The sequence below is a fragment of the Lactuca virosa genome, chromosome 3, assembly GCF_052849685.1.
Source record: "Lactuca virosa cultivar CGN04683 chromosome 3, Lactuca_virosa_CGN04683_v6, whole genome shotgun sequence".
Classification (NCBI taxonomy): domain Eukaryota; kingdom Viridiplantae; phylum Streptophyta; class Magnoliopsida; order Asterales; family Asteraceae; genus Lactuca; species Lactuca virosa.
The window spans coordinates 145947483-145962933 of NC_136428.1; the positions used below are offsets into that span (position 1 = coordinate 145947483).

The 15451-nt window shown below is 34.9% G+C and overlaps 1 protein-coding gene and 1 pseudogene across 1 annotated transcript; both read left to right on the plus strand.

Moving 5' to 3' along the window:
• Window positions 1-598: 598 nt before the first annotated feature.
• LOC145164144 (phytanoyl-CoA dioxygenase-like) lies at window positions 599-2091 on the plus strand. The gene is made up of 6 exons (XM_079082870.1): window positions 599-653; window positions 742-860; window positions 949-993; window positions 1111-1171; window positions 1249-1317; window positions 2051-2091. The coding sequence occupies exons 1-6, from the start codon at window positions 599-601 to the stop codon at window positions 2089-2091; spliced, it is 390 nt and encodes a 129-aa protein (XP_078938996.1).
• A 5836-nt stretch (window positions 2092-7927) lies between these two features.
• On the plus strand, window positions 7928-8719 carry LOC145164145 (secreted RxLR effector protein 161 pseudogene; annotated as a pseudogene).
• The last annotated feature ends 6732 nt before the right edge of the window (window positions 8720-15451 follow it).

Below are 15451 nucleotides of genomic sequence, written 5' to 3' on the forward strand. Positions count from 1 at the left end.
TATATGTACATTCCAAAACTATTAAATCCTATCGTCTTCCGAATCAATTAACTACTAGAATATTGACCTTTAATGACACGCAAACCATGGCACACATATTTTTATGATACACAAAGGTGCGTGTCCTAAAAATAATGTCAGCTCTCCCAAATTTTGAAGGATTTAGGATAGGCATTTTTGAGTGTCCTACAATTAGTTGTCTTTTTATATTTTTTTTAAGTAACCCGCATTTAGTAGATAACGGGGGAAAACAAAATCCCCAACATTTTGAAAACTGCCTAGTTCTTTTCTACCTTCCTTCCATCTTTCATCCCCACAATCGAGTCTCCTCTCTTGTCTCTCTATTGTGAGAAGTGGTGGAAAGAATTTAGATTGGGATGGATCCGCCGGTGATGATTAACAGAGGTGCTTTCCGGTCAATTTCATAGATGGCGGTGTCGGCGTACGTACGTGAATCCTTAGCAACGAGGAATCAAATACACCCTTTTTCTTCTTGGTATCGAAAATTAGGTTTAAAGGGGTGAAATATGTATCTTTAATACTTCTGTTTACGTCTTGATTTTTGATTGCTTAGACAAAAACAATAAGAGAGTCAACGATGGGAATCGTCAGAAATCTGAGTTCTGACTTGCTTCAGTTCTTCAATTATCAAGGTAATGAGCTTCTTCTTCTTCTTTTCCCCCAAACCCTAACTTCTTTTCCCTTCATGAATTCTAACTTCAATATGCACTAATATTACAGGGTATCTTGTTATCGAATCTTTCTCGAGTAATGAAGAGGTTGAACCATTAAGAAAGAGGATGTACCAATTGTTTGATGGCTTTGATTCCCCCGCCTCAATTTTCTACAGCAAGAACCAGGTCCATTTTATTACTTGAAGTTTTTCAAAACTTATCACATGATTGATTGTTGTTAAAGATTAAAAAAACATTCATTGTTAACTTACAGTTTCTTCATGTTATGTTGAAGTACGGAATATACCAAAAATTAATAGTTTTTCTGCTTCAAATTATGATAAACCCAATTGAATTTTTGGGTAACAAATGAATTTTTTGATGAAATTGTATTAGCCCCAATTGAATGACGCTTTGTTATTTATTTGATGGTCAGGAAAGGAAAATTGATGACTACTTCTATGAGAGCGTTGATAAGATTTCCTTTTTCTTTGAAGGTACATGTCATATCTTGAACTTGATTCAATTGATATTTCTGGCTATTATTTAATTATCTAACATGCGCTTTTGAAAGAAAAAGCATTTGATGATGATGGAGAGTTAAAGAAACCAAAGCAGCTCTCTATAAACAAAGTCGGCCATGGTATGTGCAACATATAAAATATTTTAACAAACATGTAAATTAACCACTTTTTAATCGAATATCATGTTTCTTGATGTCCCTTTTTGTGGCTTTACACGTTCATGATCCCATTTTTAAAAAGCTCTCTTGCTCGGATAAAATGCCAAGCATATTATAGTCATTGGGATACAAAAGTCCAATAATCATTTAGTGAATGTACATATTTACGGTAATTGTGCGGTAAGCATGGTGTCTGTGGTATTTGACACAACAACATGAAAATGAGTAGCCTTATACAACCTCTTTAATCGTTATGTCATGTGTAGGAAATGCTGAAGGATGTTGTGAGAACTAAGACTCACCAAAATGAGATGAGTATGATTTTGATCCCGGTTTACCTTCTGTTAGGCCATCAGTACTCCAAAATGCGATCAGCACTCCTTCCAATTTATAGGTTCTGTATTATGACTCTGATATGGTAGGAGATCCAATGAACTTTCATGACATTTTTCTCTATAGTCAAGCTTAGGAGGGCATTACAATATTTGTGGTAACAAAAGTTGTAATGTTGCCATTTTTTTATCCTTTTCATGAACTAAAATCAAAATTACAATTGATAGATTCTTGAACCACCAATTGAGGAAGAGGTTTCTCTACTTTTAGAATTTTTCAGGTGAGATATTACATATTTTATATTTTATATAATCTCTTATTACTTCAAATTTATAACTTATGCTCATTCTTATGTTTGTAGTTGATGTCTTACTGGAGAAAAAGAAGATCATAATACCTTAGTCAGCAACATTCAGGATTTGGCAAAAGATTTTCAAAGATGTAAAGATGAAATTTTGGTACTACTTGCAACAATATAAAATATCTTCAAATTTTATCCTTGATAACACTTCTTTCCTTGTAGGTCAAATGTGATGAGTTACTACTGTTGGATCTATATGCCCAAGAATCATCATTGAGTGACAATGTTAATGACATAAGATCCTATATGGTCACACCTTAAACAATATTGGTACTTATTGAATAATTATTATATATTTGATATTAATAAATAAATTCAACTGTTGTATTTAATTAGAGAAAAATTATTGTTCTATGAAAACAATATTGTAAGAAGTAGAAAAATAGTCTTTATATGATAAGGTATCATAAAATAAGTCATGTACAAAATTTTGGACACTTTGGTTAACCATGATTAAATCAAAGGCTTACTCTACCATGGTTAAAGGACTAGTGAACATTATTTATATAATAAAGGCCATATGGCCGAAAGTTGTAAGAAGCATGGAGGTTGCTTGTCAACCTGCATCATAATGTTCCCCATGCCTCCCATTATAGCCCATACTTTTGAATATAATATTCAAGAGGCCATGCTTGGATGGGGTTATAAATAGAGGGTCTCTTACATGAATAATGTGCTAGTTTTTGGTCCAAAAACTTTTTCTCCTTTCTTCTTTCTATCAAAACCGTATGCACCCAAGAGCTTCGATCTCATTCCTCTTTTGAAGACATTACTTGCTTTTGGTGTTCACTTTGTGTCTTCCTTTTAGTGCTTAATTGTTTGAGCACTTAAGGCTTAAATAACAAAGTTGTACAAGAAGAAATCTAGCAATTTTGGTACCTTATTCTTGTTGGTGGATTACTAGTAGAGAAGATCAAGCTTCTTGTTCTTTGCCATTTACTTCAATACCCCAAATCCAAGAGGGTTCAAAGGCTACAAATGTTGTTATTTCTAATCACCCTATGGTTGTTATAATATTATTCCAAACTCTTTAAAAGGATCCTTGATGGTTTGTTTTATTGTCACACTCGAAATTTATAAGAAATTTTTAAAGCTTCCGTTGCCGGTTTTTGTGAAAAAACTATTTATTTTAAGCAACAAAACCCTTTAGTAGTATCAGAGTCATCTTTTAAATGTTAGAATGATTTTCATGTTATGATAATCTTTGGTTTTTTTGAAAACAAGCATGAATTTCTTTTTGGCTAAAGAAATGTCCATATTTGTTTTCTTTGGCAACTTGTAGTAAAAAGTGTTTATTTTTTGTATAACCTTTTTTCCAAGCATTTTGGTTATATAAAAGTTGTCTTAGAAAAAACAAAGTGTTGTTTATATTTATATGTTTGTTGTGTATAAACAAACCATTAGTACATGTGTAGTTGATATTTATTTATTCATATGATAATGTAATAGATAAATAGGTATTATTTCATTTGTTCATTTTTATATGTAGTAAATTAGTTTTTAGACTAGTTGTATTTTATTTTTATAAAAATGTAACAAGATGGAGCATGAAGTTCTTATGAAGACATGGAGCCATTTGAAGACCTTGAAGTGTCCTAATAAGTCCTTTAGGAAATGACTTAATATTTGTTGTGGTGGCTCACAATAAATATTACTAGAAAATGGCTTTGTTTATACACTTTAAATGTATGCTTGTGATGATTATTTTTGTGGTTATAAAATGTTGTATGTATTAAAATTTGTTTGCCATGCTAAAAACATTTTCACAAAAAAATAACATCAAACTTGGGGCTTAGAGTTTTATATAAAAGTTTCAACATAAGATGTCAAAATTGAGTTTTTGTTAAAAATAGTTTTTAAATAATTTTAAAACTCTAAAGTAGCCAAACTTTGAAAGATATAAAATGTTTAAAATATTTTTAAACTTAATCTAAACTCCATAACTCAATAATAAAAATTTGTTTTATTAACAAAGTTAGAAACCGGTTCCAATCTGTATAACGTCGAATTAAAATTGAATATAAATTTTAACCGGTAAAATTTTATATGAAATAAATTCAAGTTTATGATTTTTGGAACGCTTTAAATGTACCATAGAATATTTTATTCATGAAATATTCATGATACAAAATGTATTAAAATGCTAGAATAATAAAACATTGATAAAAGCCCTTATTTACAAAACTTCAAATCTATGCAATCCATTTAAAAATCACTTTGGATTTTTGTGCAATTCATGTGGATTTTAGGGTCACCTTATTCATTTGAGTTGTCAAAAATAGTCAAGGTGTTTTACTATTTGCTTATGGGATAAAGGTCACCTAACCATTTGTGAAATATAACTCACATGTTTTTTTAAATAGATGATTTGATCAATTTCTTATGTGATAAAGGTCACCTAAGCATAAGAGTTTTGAGGCATAGATGGGATGAACATGCCATTTAAAAACAAAGTAATATTTTTTTGGATCCCATAAATCTAAGAATTACATAAGAGTTGTAATTGGTTATCGTAACCTACCGATCAACAAAATCACTTGGGTAGTGGGTCACCTCCTCAATTTATTTGGGGTGATGTGGATTTTAGCTTTTCAAAATTTAATTTGAAGGGTAATTATTTTTGAAAAGAATTTATATCGAAGATATTAAAATCAATCTTATTATTTTGTAGATGACTACGCCAACTGTAACCACCACATCACTCACCATCTGATCCATCCTCGAAAAGGAAAAACTAAGTGGACCCAACTTTATTGATTGTTTCAGACAACTGAGAACAGTCCTCAAGCTTGAGAAAAAGGACTATGTCCTTGATGAACATATCCCTGCAGAGCTCCAAGCTAATGCTGCCAAAGCATCGAAAGATGCCCAAGCAAAACATGTTAATGATTCAACCGAAGTTGCTTGCATCATGCTTGCAACTATGACTCCTGAACTTCAAAAAGCTTTTGAGTTTCATGAAGCATTTGAAATGATTAAACAACTAAGAGTCATGTTTCAAGTTAGGGCTAAGCAAGAGAGGTTTGAGACCTTGAATGCTTTCATTGGTTGCAAGATGGCTGAGGGATCTTCTGTGAGTGCACATGTACTCAAAATGAAATTTTATGTTGAGCAACTTGACCGCCTCAGATTCCCATTTAGGGATGATCTAGCGACCGATGTGATCCTAGCCTCATTTCCTAAGTCATTTGACCAATTTGTGATGAAATTCACAATGAATGACTGGGAGAGGAGCATCAATGAGCTTCATAACATGTTAAAAATGTTGAGGCAAACATCAAGAAATCTAGAAACAATCAAGTGTTGATAATCTGTGAGGGTCAAATATCCAAGAATAAAACCGGTAATAATACCTGTAAGGGGAAAGGCAAAGCTGCCAAGAAAGGCAAGGGCAAGGGAAAGGGTAAAGGGAAGCCTCCTTCCACTAACCCAACTCCTAAACCCAAACCTGCTGCTGACGCTGATTGCTTTCACTGCAATGAAAAGGGACACTGGAAGGGCAACTGTCCCAAATACCTAGAGGTACTTAATTAGATCAAAGGCAACCAGGTTGCCACCTCGGGTATATATGTGATTGAATTACATGCTTTCCGTACTAATTCTTGGGTATTCGATACTGGAAGTGGTACTAACATCTGCAATGATTTGCAGGGACTAAGGAATGTTAGAGAACTAAGAGATGGCGATTTGGAACTTCATGTTGGCAATGGCAATCGAGTAGCTGTCAAAGCCATATGACAATATCATCTTTTGCTTCCAAATGGCCTTAATCTTATTTTGAACAATTAGTATAACTAGGAATATTATCTCTACTTCTCACTTGTATGAACAAGGTTTTCGTTATAAGTTTGACTTTGATTCTGAAAACATTTCTGTGTTTAAAGATAATGTGTTCTATTTTGAGACTAGTCCCAAAAATGGAATATAGGAAATCGATTTAAATGGTTCATACACAAAGGATAATTCAATGTTCAACTTAAATAAGGAAACAAAGTTAGACTCAAATAAAACTTATTTATGGCATTGTTAACTTGGGTATATAAGTAAAACTCGCATTGCTAACCTCCAAAAGGATGGGATCTTAGAGTCAAATAGCTTAGAGTCTTTTGATATATGTGAATCATGTCTATGTGGCAAGATGACCAAATCTCCTTTTACCGATGTTGGTGAAAGAGCTTCAGATCTACTAGGACTCATACATACTGATGTATGTGGACCTTTTAGAACAATGACCAGAAGCAGTGAAAGGTACTTCATTACATTCACTGATGATTACAGTAGATTTGAATATGTGTATCTCATGAAACACAAATATGAAGCATTCGATGTCTTCAAGGTATCCCAAAATGAAGTACAAAATCAACTTGGTAAAAAGATTAAAACAACACGAGCAGATCGTGGTGGTGAATATCTGAGCTATGAGTTTGATGAACATCTGAAGAATTGTGGAAGAGTGTGATAACTCACTCCACCGGAAACACCTCAGCATAATGGTGTCTTGGAAAGGAGAAATCGTACTCTACTTGATATGGTGCGATCAATGATGAGTCATACTTCCCTTCCTCATTCATTTTGGGGTTATGCCCTTGAAACCGCAACTCGAATTGTAAACATGGTCCCAACTAAAAAGGTTAGTAAGACTCCCTATGAGTTATGGCATTGAAAGGTTCCATCAATGTCTTACTTAAAGATATGGGGTTGTGAAGCATATGTTAAAAGAGAAACTTCTGACAAGCTTGACCCTAGATCTCATAAGTGTATATTTGTGGGATACCCAAAAGAAACCGTGGGTTATTACTTCTTTCGGAATGATGAAAACCTGGTGTTCATAGCCCGTAAAGCAATCTTTCTTGAAACTGACTTTATCTCACATAAAGTAAGTGGGAGCCCTATTGAAATCGAAGAAATTCAAGAGACAGAACCTTTAGTTGAGAATGATAATCAACAAAGCATTGTTGAACCTGAAATTATCGTTCAGATGTCGGAAACCACACCAACTGTACAACGCTCTAGTAGAACTCGTCAGGAACCTGACAGATTTGGATTTGTCATTCCTGAAGAGGAAGTCTTCTTGATGGATCAATGTGAGCCCCTCAATTACAAGGTTGCTACTGTAGACCCAGAGTCTGAAAAATGGCTTGAAGCCATGAGAACTGAAATTCAATCCATGAATGACAACCAAGTATGGGACTTGGTTGACATACCTCCTAACAGCAGGGCTGTTGGACGCAAGTGGATCTTCAAGAAGAAGATCGACATGGTGGAAATGTACAAACTTTCATAGCATGACTTGTCGCGAAAGGATAGACTCAAATTCAAGGTGTTGACTATGAAGATACTTTCTCGCCAGTTGCTAAGATTAAATCTATTAGGATTATCATGGCCATAGCTGCATATTATGACTATGAGATATGGCAAATGGATGTCAAAACCGCTTTCCTTAATGGATATCTTGAAGAAGCTGTCTATATGGAACAACCTGAAGGTTTTGTCAAACCGGATAACCTAAAGAAGGTGTGTAAACTGATGAAGTCCATTTATGGATTGAAACAAGCATCTAGGGCCTGGTATCATCGTTTTGATGAAAACATCAACAAGTTTGGTTTTTCAGAAAGTCCCGATGAACCATGTGTATACATCAAAGCAAGTGGGAGCCATATTGTTTTACTAATTTGATATGTTGATGACATATTACTGATCGGGAAAGATATCCCGACATTGAAGGAGAGTAAGGCCTACCTTAGTAAGTCCTTTCAAATGAAAGATCTAGGGGATGTTGCATACATACTCGGTATTAGGATCTATAGAGATAGATCCCAAAGACTCATTGGTTTGAGTCAGAGTACATACATTGACAAAATCTTAAAACGTTTTTCAATGGATAACTCGAAACGAGGAATTGTTCCCATACTACCTAGTACCATTCTTTCTAAGGCTGGCAGTCCTAGTCCTGAAGATGAGATCAAAAGAATGAAACGCATACAGTATGCTTCAGTAGTAGGTTCAATTATGTGTGTTGTGACATGTACAAGGCCATATGTAGCCTATTCTATTACTATAACTAGTAGGTATCAAGCTAATCTTGGCGAAAAACATTGGGTGGCTGTAAAGAACATACTTAAGTACTTAAGAAGAACTAAAGATATGTTTATGGTCTATGGAGGAGTTGAAGAAGAGTTTAATGTAAGATGTTACACTGACGCTGGTTTCAACACTGATCGGGATAACTCACGATCACAGTCGGGATATGTGTTCACACTTAATGGAGGAGCCATTTCCTGGAAGAGTTCAAAGCAAGAAGTGGTTGCACTATCTACAATAGAATCAGAGTACATAGTTGCGTATGAAGCGGCTCAAGAAGTTGGTTGGATGAAGAAATTCATCAGTGATCTGGATGTTGTTGCAAGCATCAAAAAATCCATTGAGATGCTTTGTGACAACACTGGTGCCATCGCTATCGCAAGAGACCTGATGGTTACCAACAAGACTAGACACATTCAACGAAAATTCAATTTCATTCGTCAAGAATTAGAATTGGGAAATGTACGCATTGAAAAGATTCATACAGATGATAATCTAGCAGATCCGTTCACAAAGTCTCTACCTCAAAGGAAGTTTGAGAGTTATGCAAAAGGAATCGGTCTACGATTAGCTAGTGATTGGATTTAAATCTATACTTGAGTAATATCTGGATATTCAGAACTATGTATCAATAATATGTAATCTCCTCTAAATATGAGACATCACTTTTGTGTTGAATATTATTGTGTTCCATATTAGCATGTTATTCAATCCTTGAATAATGTAATTATTCAAAATTTGTCCATAGTCAGTCATTGTTGCGGGAGCAACTGTGAATTAAGACTAATATGAATCAGCTTGGTTGATTTCAAGAGGTGAAATAGCAAGGTGTTGCATCCAAATTCATATGTACTTATTTGAGAACAACTAGTGGAGATGACCCGTATCAACAGTCACTTCATGGATCGATATCATAAGTGAATCTTGATCACAAGTAAATATCTTTATGTCTTTCGACCTGAGATGCATATTGGAGAACTCAACTATGAGGATTGTTATACTTTGACATGGTTAAACGCTATTCATAACCGTGTAGTTATAAAAACCTTCGTTGGATAGAGATGAACTATATGAGAGTATGTATGTAGTCAAGATGGGATTTGTTCCTCTTATGTGTTGAGAGTTAGACATCTAAGGCGTCTTTCTTAAAAGTTGGATGGAAAATGAGAATGATCACGTTCCATGTCTCATATCCAACATGATGTCTGTAACAAAGAGAACATTGATACACTTACCTTATACTCCAATTGTAGCTAGTGAGCTCCTGGAATTAGATGTTGATTGATGGCACCCCTTCGTGGGTTATTAGGGGAAGTAGCCCGTTGCTAGACGTCAATTGATGTCTATGTCAGTCTTTAATGAATCTTGTGCAAGTGGGAGATTGTTGGATCTATATGCCCAAGAATCATTATTGAGTGACATTGTTAATGACATATGATCCTATAGGGTCACACCTTAATCAAGTTGGTACTTACTGAATAATTATTATATATTTTATATTAAAAAATAAATTCAACTCTTGTATTTAATTAGAGAAAAATTATTGTTCTATGAAAACAATATTGTAAGAAGTATAAAAATAGTCTTTATATGATAAGGTATCATAAAATAAGTCATGTACAAAGTTTTGGACACTTTGGTTAACCATGATTAAATCAAAGGCTTACTCTACCATGGTTAAAGGACTAGTGAACATTATTTATATAATAAAGGTCATATGGCCGAAAGTTCTAAGAAGCATGGATATTGCGTGTCAACCTACATCATAATGTTCCCCATGCCTCCCATTATAGCCCATACTTTTGAATATAATATTCAAGAGGCCATGATTGGATGGGGTTATAAATAAAGGGTCTCTTACATGAAGAATGTGCTAGTTTTTGGACCAAAACCTTTTTCTCGTTTCTTCTTTCTCTCAAAACCGTAAGCACCCAAGAGCTTAGAGCTCTTTCCTCTTTTGAAGACATTACTTGCTTTTGGTGCTCACTTTGTGTCTTCCTTTTAGTTCTTAATTGTTTAAGCACTTAAGGCTTAAAGAACAGAGTTGTACAAGAAGAAATCTAGCAATTTTGGTACCTTATTCTTGTTCGTGGATTACTTGTAGAGAAGATCAAGCTTCTTGTTCTTTGCCATCTACTTCATCACCCGAAATCCAAGAGGGTCCAAAGGCTACAAAGTTTGTTATTTCTAAACACACTATGGTTATTATAATATCATTCCAACCTCTTTAAAAGGATCCTTGATGGTTTGTTTTGTTGTCACACTCGAAATTTATAAGAAACTTTTTAAGCTTCCGTTTCCGGTTTTTGTGAAAAACTATTTATTTTATGCAACAAAACCCTTCAACTACGGTTTGGATAAGGTGTCATCATTGGGTTAAAAGTCAAATACAGAGCTTCAAAGGTAATAAGTGAAAATGTTTGATTTCTCAGATGCAGATTTGCATAGTTGCATAATGTGAGTTGATGATACTATTGGTAAGAAGCAAATAAAGACATTGGTTGGTGGTAAAGTACATGTGACACAGTTAGAGGAAAAAGTAATAGATGTTGAACCCTTCTTCCAAATGTTGTGGTAAGGTTGCAATTTTCTAAAAGTAATAATTTTTATTTGACCCAAATTTTTTAATCTTTTGTTTGTTTGATTTCTTTACATCCAAAATTTTGTTAGTATCATTCTTTAGTTGCCAGATGTGGTAATATTTTAATTATTTCTTGATTTTGGGTACATAGTTTTTATAAGAAAGAAAAACATGTCCATGTGAAATGACATGTTTTTCTAATTTGTTTTTTGTTTTATTGACATGTATTGGTCTACACTTGTAAGGGATATCCCATTTGCTAGCTGGTTTAATAGTAGTTACCTAACCTTGAATTTGTTTCATTTTATTTCCACTTCTTATTCTCTTTATCGTAATTTTACCCTATTTAATTGATAATAGTAGGCAATAATCAATCTACAAGACACTTATATGTTTATTTATATGTGCAGGTTATGTGTTATAAGGCGTTGAAAGAAGTAACAAAATATGGGAGGCAAAAGTAGTTCCCTAATTCAAGTTTGGTTAGGGGAATTGATGATATGAAGAAAAAGTTAATGTATTACATTTATTTAGCATTAGAATGATTATTTGTGTTTAACATACTATATATTGTGAAATGAATTGTATTTTCTTGTGTATTATGATATGTTATTTTGTATTATGAGACATTAATTGCCATTTAATTTGAAATTTAGTAAATCTATAAAAATATTTTGCTTAAAAACATATAAAATTATGACACGCAAAAATGTGCCGTCTTCCTTTATGGCAGGGACTTCCTTGACACGCAATGCATGTCGTAAATGTGCATCGTAAATGCGCGTCGTAACTTTACGACAAGCAAAAGCGTGTCGTCTTCCTTAATGGCAGGGCCTTCCTTGACGCGCATTTGTGTATCATCTGTGGCTTTTACGACACACAATGCGTGTCACTAAAGGGTATTTTTATAGTAGTGATTAGAGTTTGGACCAATCCGACGTTTTACATGCTCGTAACTCTCCCTTCTGACTCTCCTTATAAATAAAATAACCTTGATGTTTCGGAACTGATTGTGCCATCAGTTCCTGCCTAGATATCATATGTTCCTCCTTCAGAAGGAAAGAGACCATCTGGTTGTTCATCCAAGAAGAAAGTTATCTCTAAAAAGAGATCTTATATTATCCCTTTAAGCCAAAAGGCTAAAAAGAGAACCAAACCGGTGAATCATCCCAAAGGATTCACAGATCAGAAAACGACTTGACTTAGGATCTCAGCCAACCCTACCAATCCATTCTTCGAAAGTACAGTTCAGAGTCTCAATATCACATGCACACACTCACAAGGAGTCTGCACACAATCCACCCCCATCCTCCCAATTGGATGGTGTAGGTGTTAAACATAGTTCTTTGGAGGCCCTAGGGATACACTCACGATTCATACTTGATCTATTTCCTTCTTTTACACAAGCACAAACTTCAACCCTTGTTGAAATTTCCAAGGTTACGAGAAAAGTCCTTCCTTCTTCGGAAGCCACAACCGAACTGATACACACCACGAATAAAGGAAGTTCGGGTGCTACCAATTTACTGTTCTTAGATACTATGGTCAGGTTGCAGGGTATATATCCAACCAAATCCTTTGATGATATTATTTTCTTTCTTTAAAAGAAAAAGGACCAACTACAAGGCATTTTTCCAAGATAGAAGGATATCAGTTAGTTATTCAACGCAGAGCTATTTTCCGAAGCAACAGTATTCTTTGAAGATTTGGATCGTGGTCACTCCACCGATGATGTTCCTAAACCCTTGGATGATCCATCGAGTGTGGTATCAAAGAAGTCCAGGGAGAAGAAAGGTGATTTATATACAGGTGATGTGCCTAAGCCTAACTCCGGCCTAGATGATCCATCCACTTTCGATGAGTCCGAGAAAGAAATTACTGGAGATGTTCATATGTCTATAATCAACTTAGAAAATCCTCCAAAGAAAGATTCTTCCGAACAACCAACTGGTGATGTTCCTAAGACCACACATATCTCAGATGATCCACCCACCGGTGAAGATGATGAAGACGATGTTGGTGAAGTAATGGTATTTGAAGTAGATGACACAAAAATCAAATCCATTCAAGAGCTATGTAAAATTCCATGTTTACTCACGCTTTTTCCTCAAAACTAATGGATTTTGACCTTTAGTCTTCTTCAAAAGAAGTTGAAGATGGTTGTGGAGAGGAGGAAGAAGAAAAGAAGATAGAAGATAACAATGAGTATGAATCCAACTCGAACACAGGATCCTCAGATGAAATGATGTTTGATCTATCCGAGTTCATCCTGATGAAGGAAAAAGTAATGTAACTTGATGACAAAGTCGGAGCTCTTTACTCAAAGATGAATCTAGTGCTTAAGGCACTTTCTGAAATCAAGACCACCACCCCCTAAATTCAACACTAAGAGAAGAAATTAGATGAGTTGATTTCCCTATGTTTGAAGCATTCAGTGGAGAAATACGAAGAACAATATAAAGAAAACGTCCAACATGACATCAACATTGTTGAAAGAAAGTTAAAATTTAATGACGACGTGATCACCGCAACAAATGATCCGATAAAGCAACCTCATGTTCGTCATGAGAAACAAATTCAATGCTTGGAAAAGGAGATCAAAGCGAAGGACATGATGAATCTAGTTCTTCAACATGTCCTCTCATCCGAACAATTCAATCAGCGCAACACTGTGTCGATATTCTAAGCTACAATTTCTATGAAGTGTTGCACATTTTTGAGGACGCATTGTGAGAACTGAAGAAACAATCCGCCATAGTTGATATTTCTGAAAAACTCACCAAGATTGTCAATATGAGCTTCGAAAAAGTCTTGATTTGGCGAACTTCAGGAACAAGTGGAGCTTGCATAGAAGGCACATCCTTTCGGTGAAAGAGTGAGTGTATGTACTAGTGGTAGCTGGAACAAATAGTACAAAGTATCAGATGATGACGACATGCAGACTGATAACACAAAAGAACAACCTTCTCTCAGAAGGTTAATTGCTAACGGAAGAAGAAAAGTAAAAGTGGTTAACTGGGCCTTCAACACTTGCATCCTTTGTACTCTGAAGTATTTAAGAGGCTAAGGTCTTAAATCAATTCAAAGTTCAAGCCTTCCGGGCTACTCGACCGAAAACATTTCTAATCCTTCCTCTAATCGTTGCACCAATTGATCAAGGTTCTCCTATTCAGAATGATAATGATTTTCCTCATATCCTCTCCATTCCAACCAAAGTAGTGATGGTGACTCCTATCACTCAACGCGTGACAAGTCTTTCAACTCCAGCTCTAGGAGCTCCAAGAAAAGATAATGGCAAAATGAAGGAAAATGAGAAGATTAGTTTGAAGAAGTCATTGAATCACTCTAAGGGATTTTCCAAAGAGCAGATCGAACAAGCCATCAAGGAGATTCTGATCTCTCAAAACCAATGAGAGTATCTGAATCCTCTTCCTTGAATCTCTCTTTATTTTCCTGAATGACGGCTTTACGATTTTCACTATGTTCCTCGCGAGACCTATACTTTAACTGTTTCCAAGACAGAGTAACTATATCTTCTACTATCTCTGCATGGAAGACTCTACAAAATGTTTTCGGGTCTACATCCAAAGGATCCGATGGATACTTAAGTCCGAACCGAAAGGGAAAGACTTAAAAGTTCCTGTGCTCTCCATTGCTTATCAATTAGAGAAACTTGGTCTCGGAAAAAGATCTCCTCAATTATAGGTTGTGGCAATAAATCAATCCAGAAATTTGGATTAAAGATTCATCTCCATTATCACCACATCTTTTGAAATGACTTTTGAAAAATCATTATCTCGGATGCTGATTTTCCGACGATGAAACCATACGATATTCTCATCATCGTCTATCATTTCCAACATAAGCAAGTTACAGTTCTTGCCAAAAGTTCCTTCCGAACTGCCTCGAACTTCCTGAAGGACTATGGCATAGAATTTGCAAGAAATGATGTTGAACTTTATATTCTTTTCAAAACAGAAAAAACATTCCTCCTCCTCCAACCAACTCCACACTTGAAGGCATTGAATATTTGCCTCTGGGATTGACTGACAAGCATGAACTCATATTTGTATTCAACGTGAATAACTCTCCACAAAAGCAGTTCTTCATACTAAGGCAAAAGCATCTTGTTCACAACCATGTGCTTTAAAATTTTGTAAAAAGAGATGAAAAATCTCTTATATCTGAGGATGCAAAGAAGGGATTTATTGATCAAATCAACTGGTGGATTGAAGTCAGGACTTGGCTACATAAGGTGTTTTTGTTTGCCTTCAATGATGAAGATTGAAGATGAAAGGATAGCTAAGGTTACTTGGGGGGGGGGGGGGGGGATTGATAGAACAAGTAAAGTGATCACTAGCTTATTTGAAAGATGTGGAAAGTTTGAACTAAAGTTTGCTTCAGGAACCTGCATTTTCTGAGCTACTTTATTTCTAAAGAAGAGATGTATCTGAGGTTATGCTCATCTTGTACTGATGTTTATTCTGTCTTGTGTATGTTATTGAATAGGGGATAAGATCAACGATAATCTTTTGTCTGATGTACTACTGTTGATCTGCAGTTCCCGCTTATACATTTTATTCCCTTGTCTTTACGTACACCTATTTCCTATAAATAGGAGAGTCAACTTTTGTAATCAATACACCTTTGAGCACATTTACAAGAAATACATCAGTCATTCTCAAACATTATTTTTGTGTTTATTGCTTACTTTGAATCATTTACTATTGCACTAAATA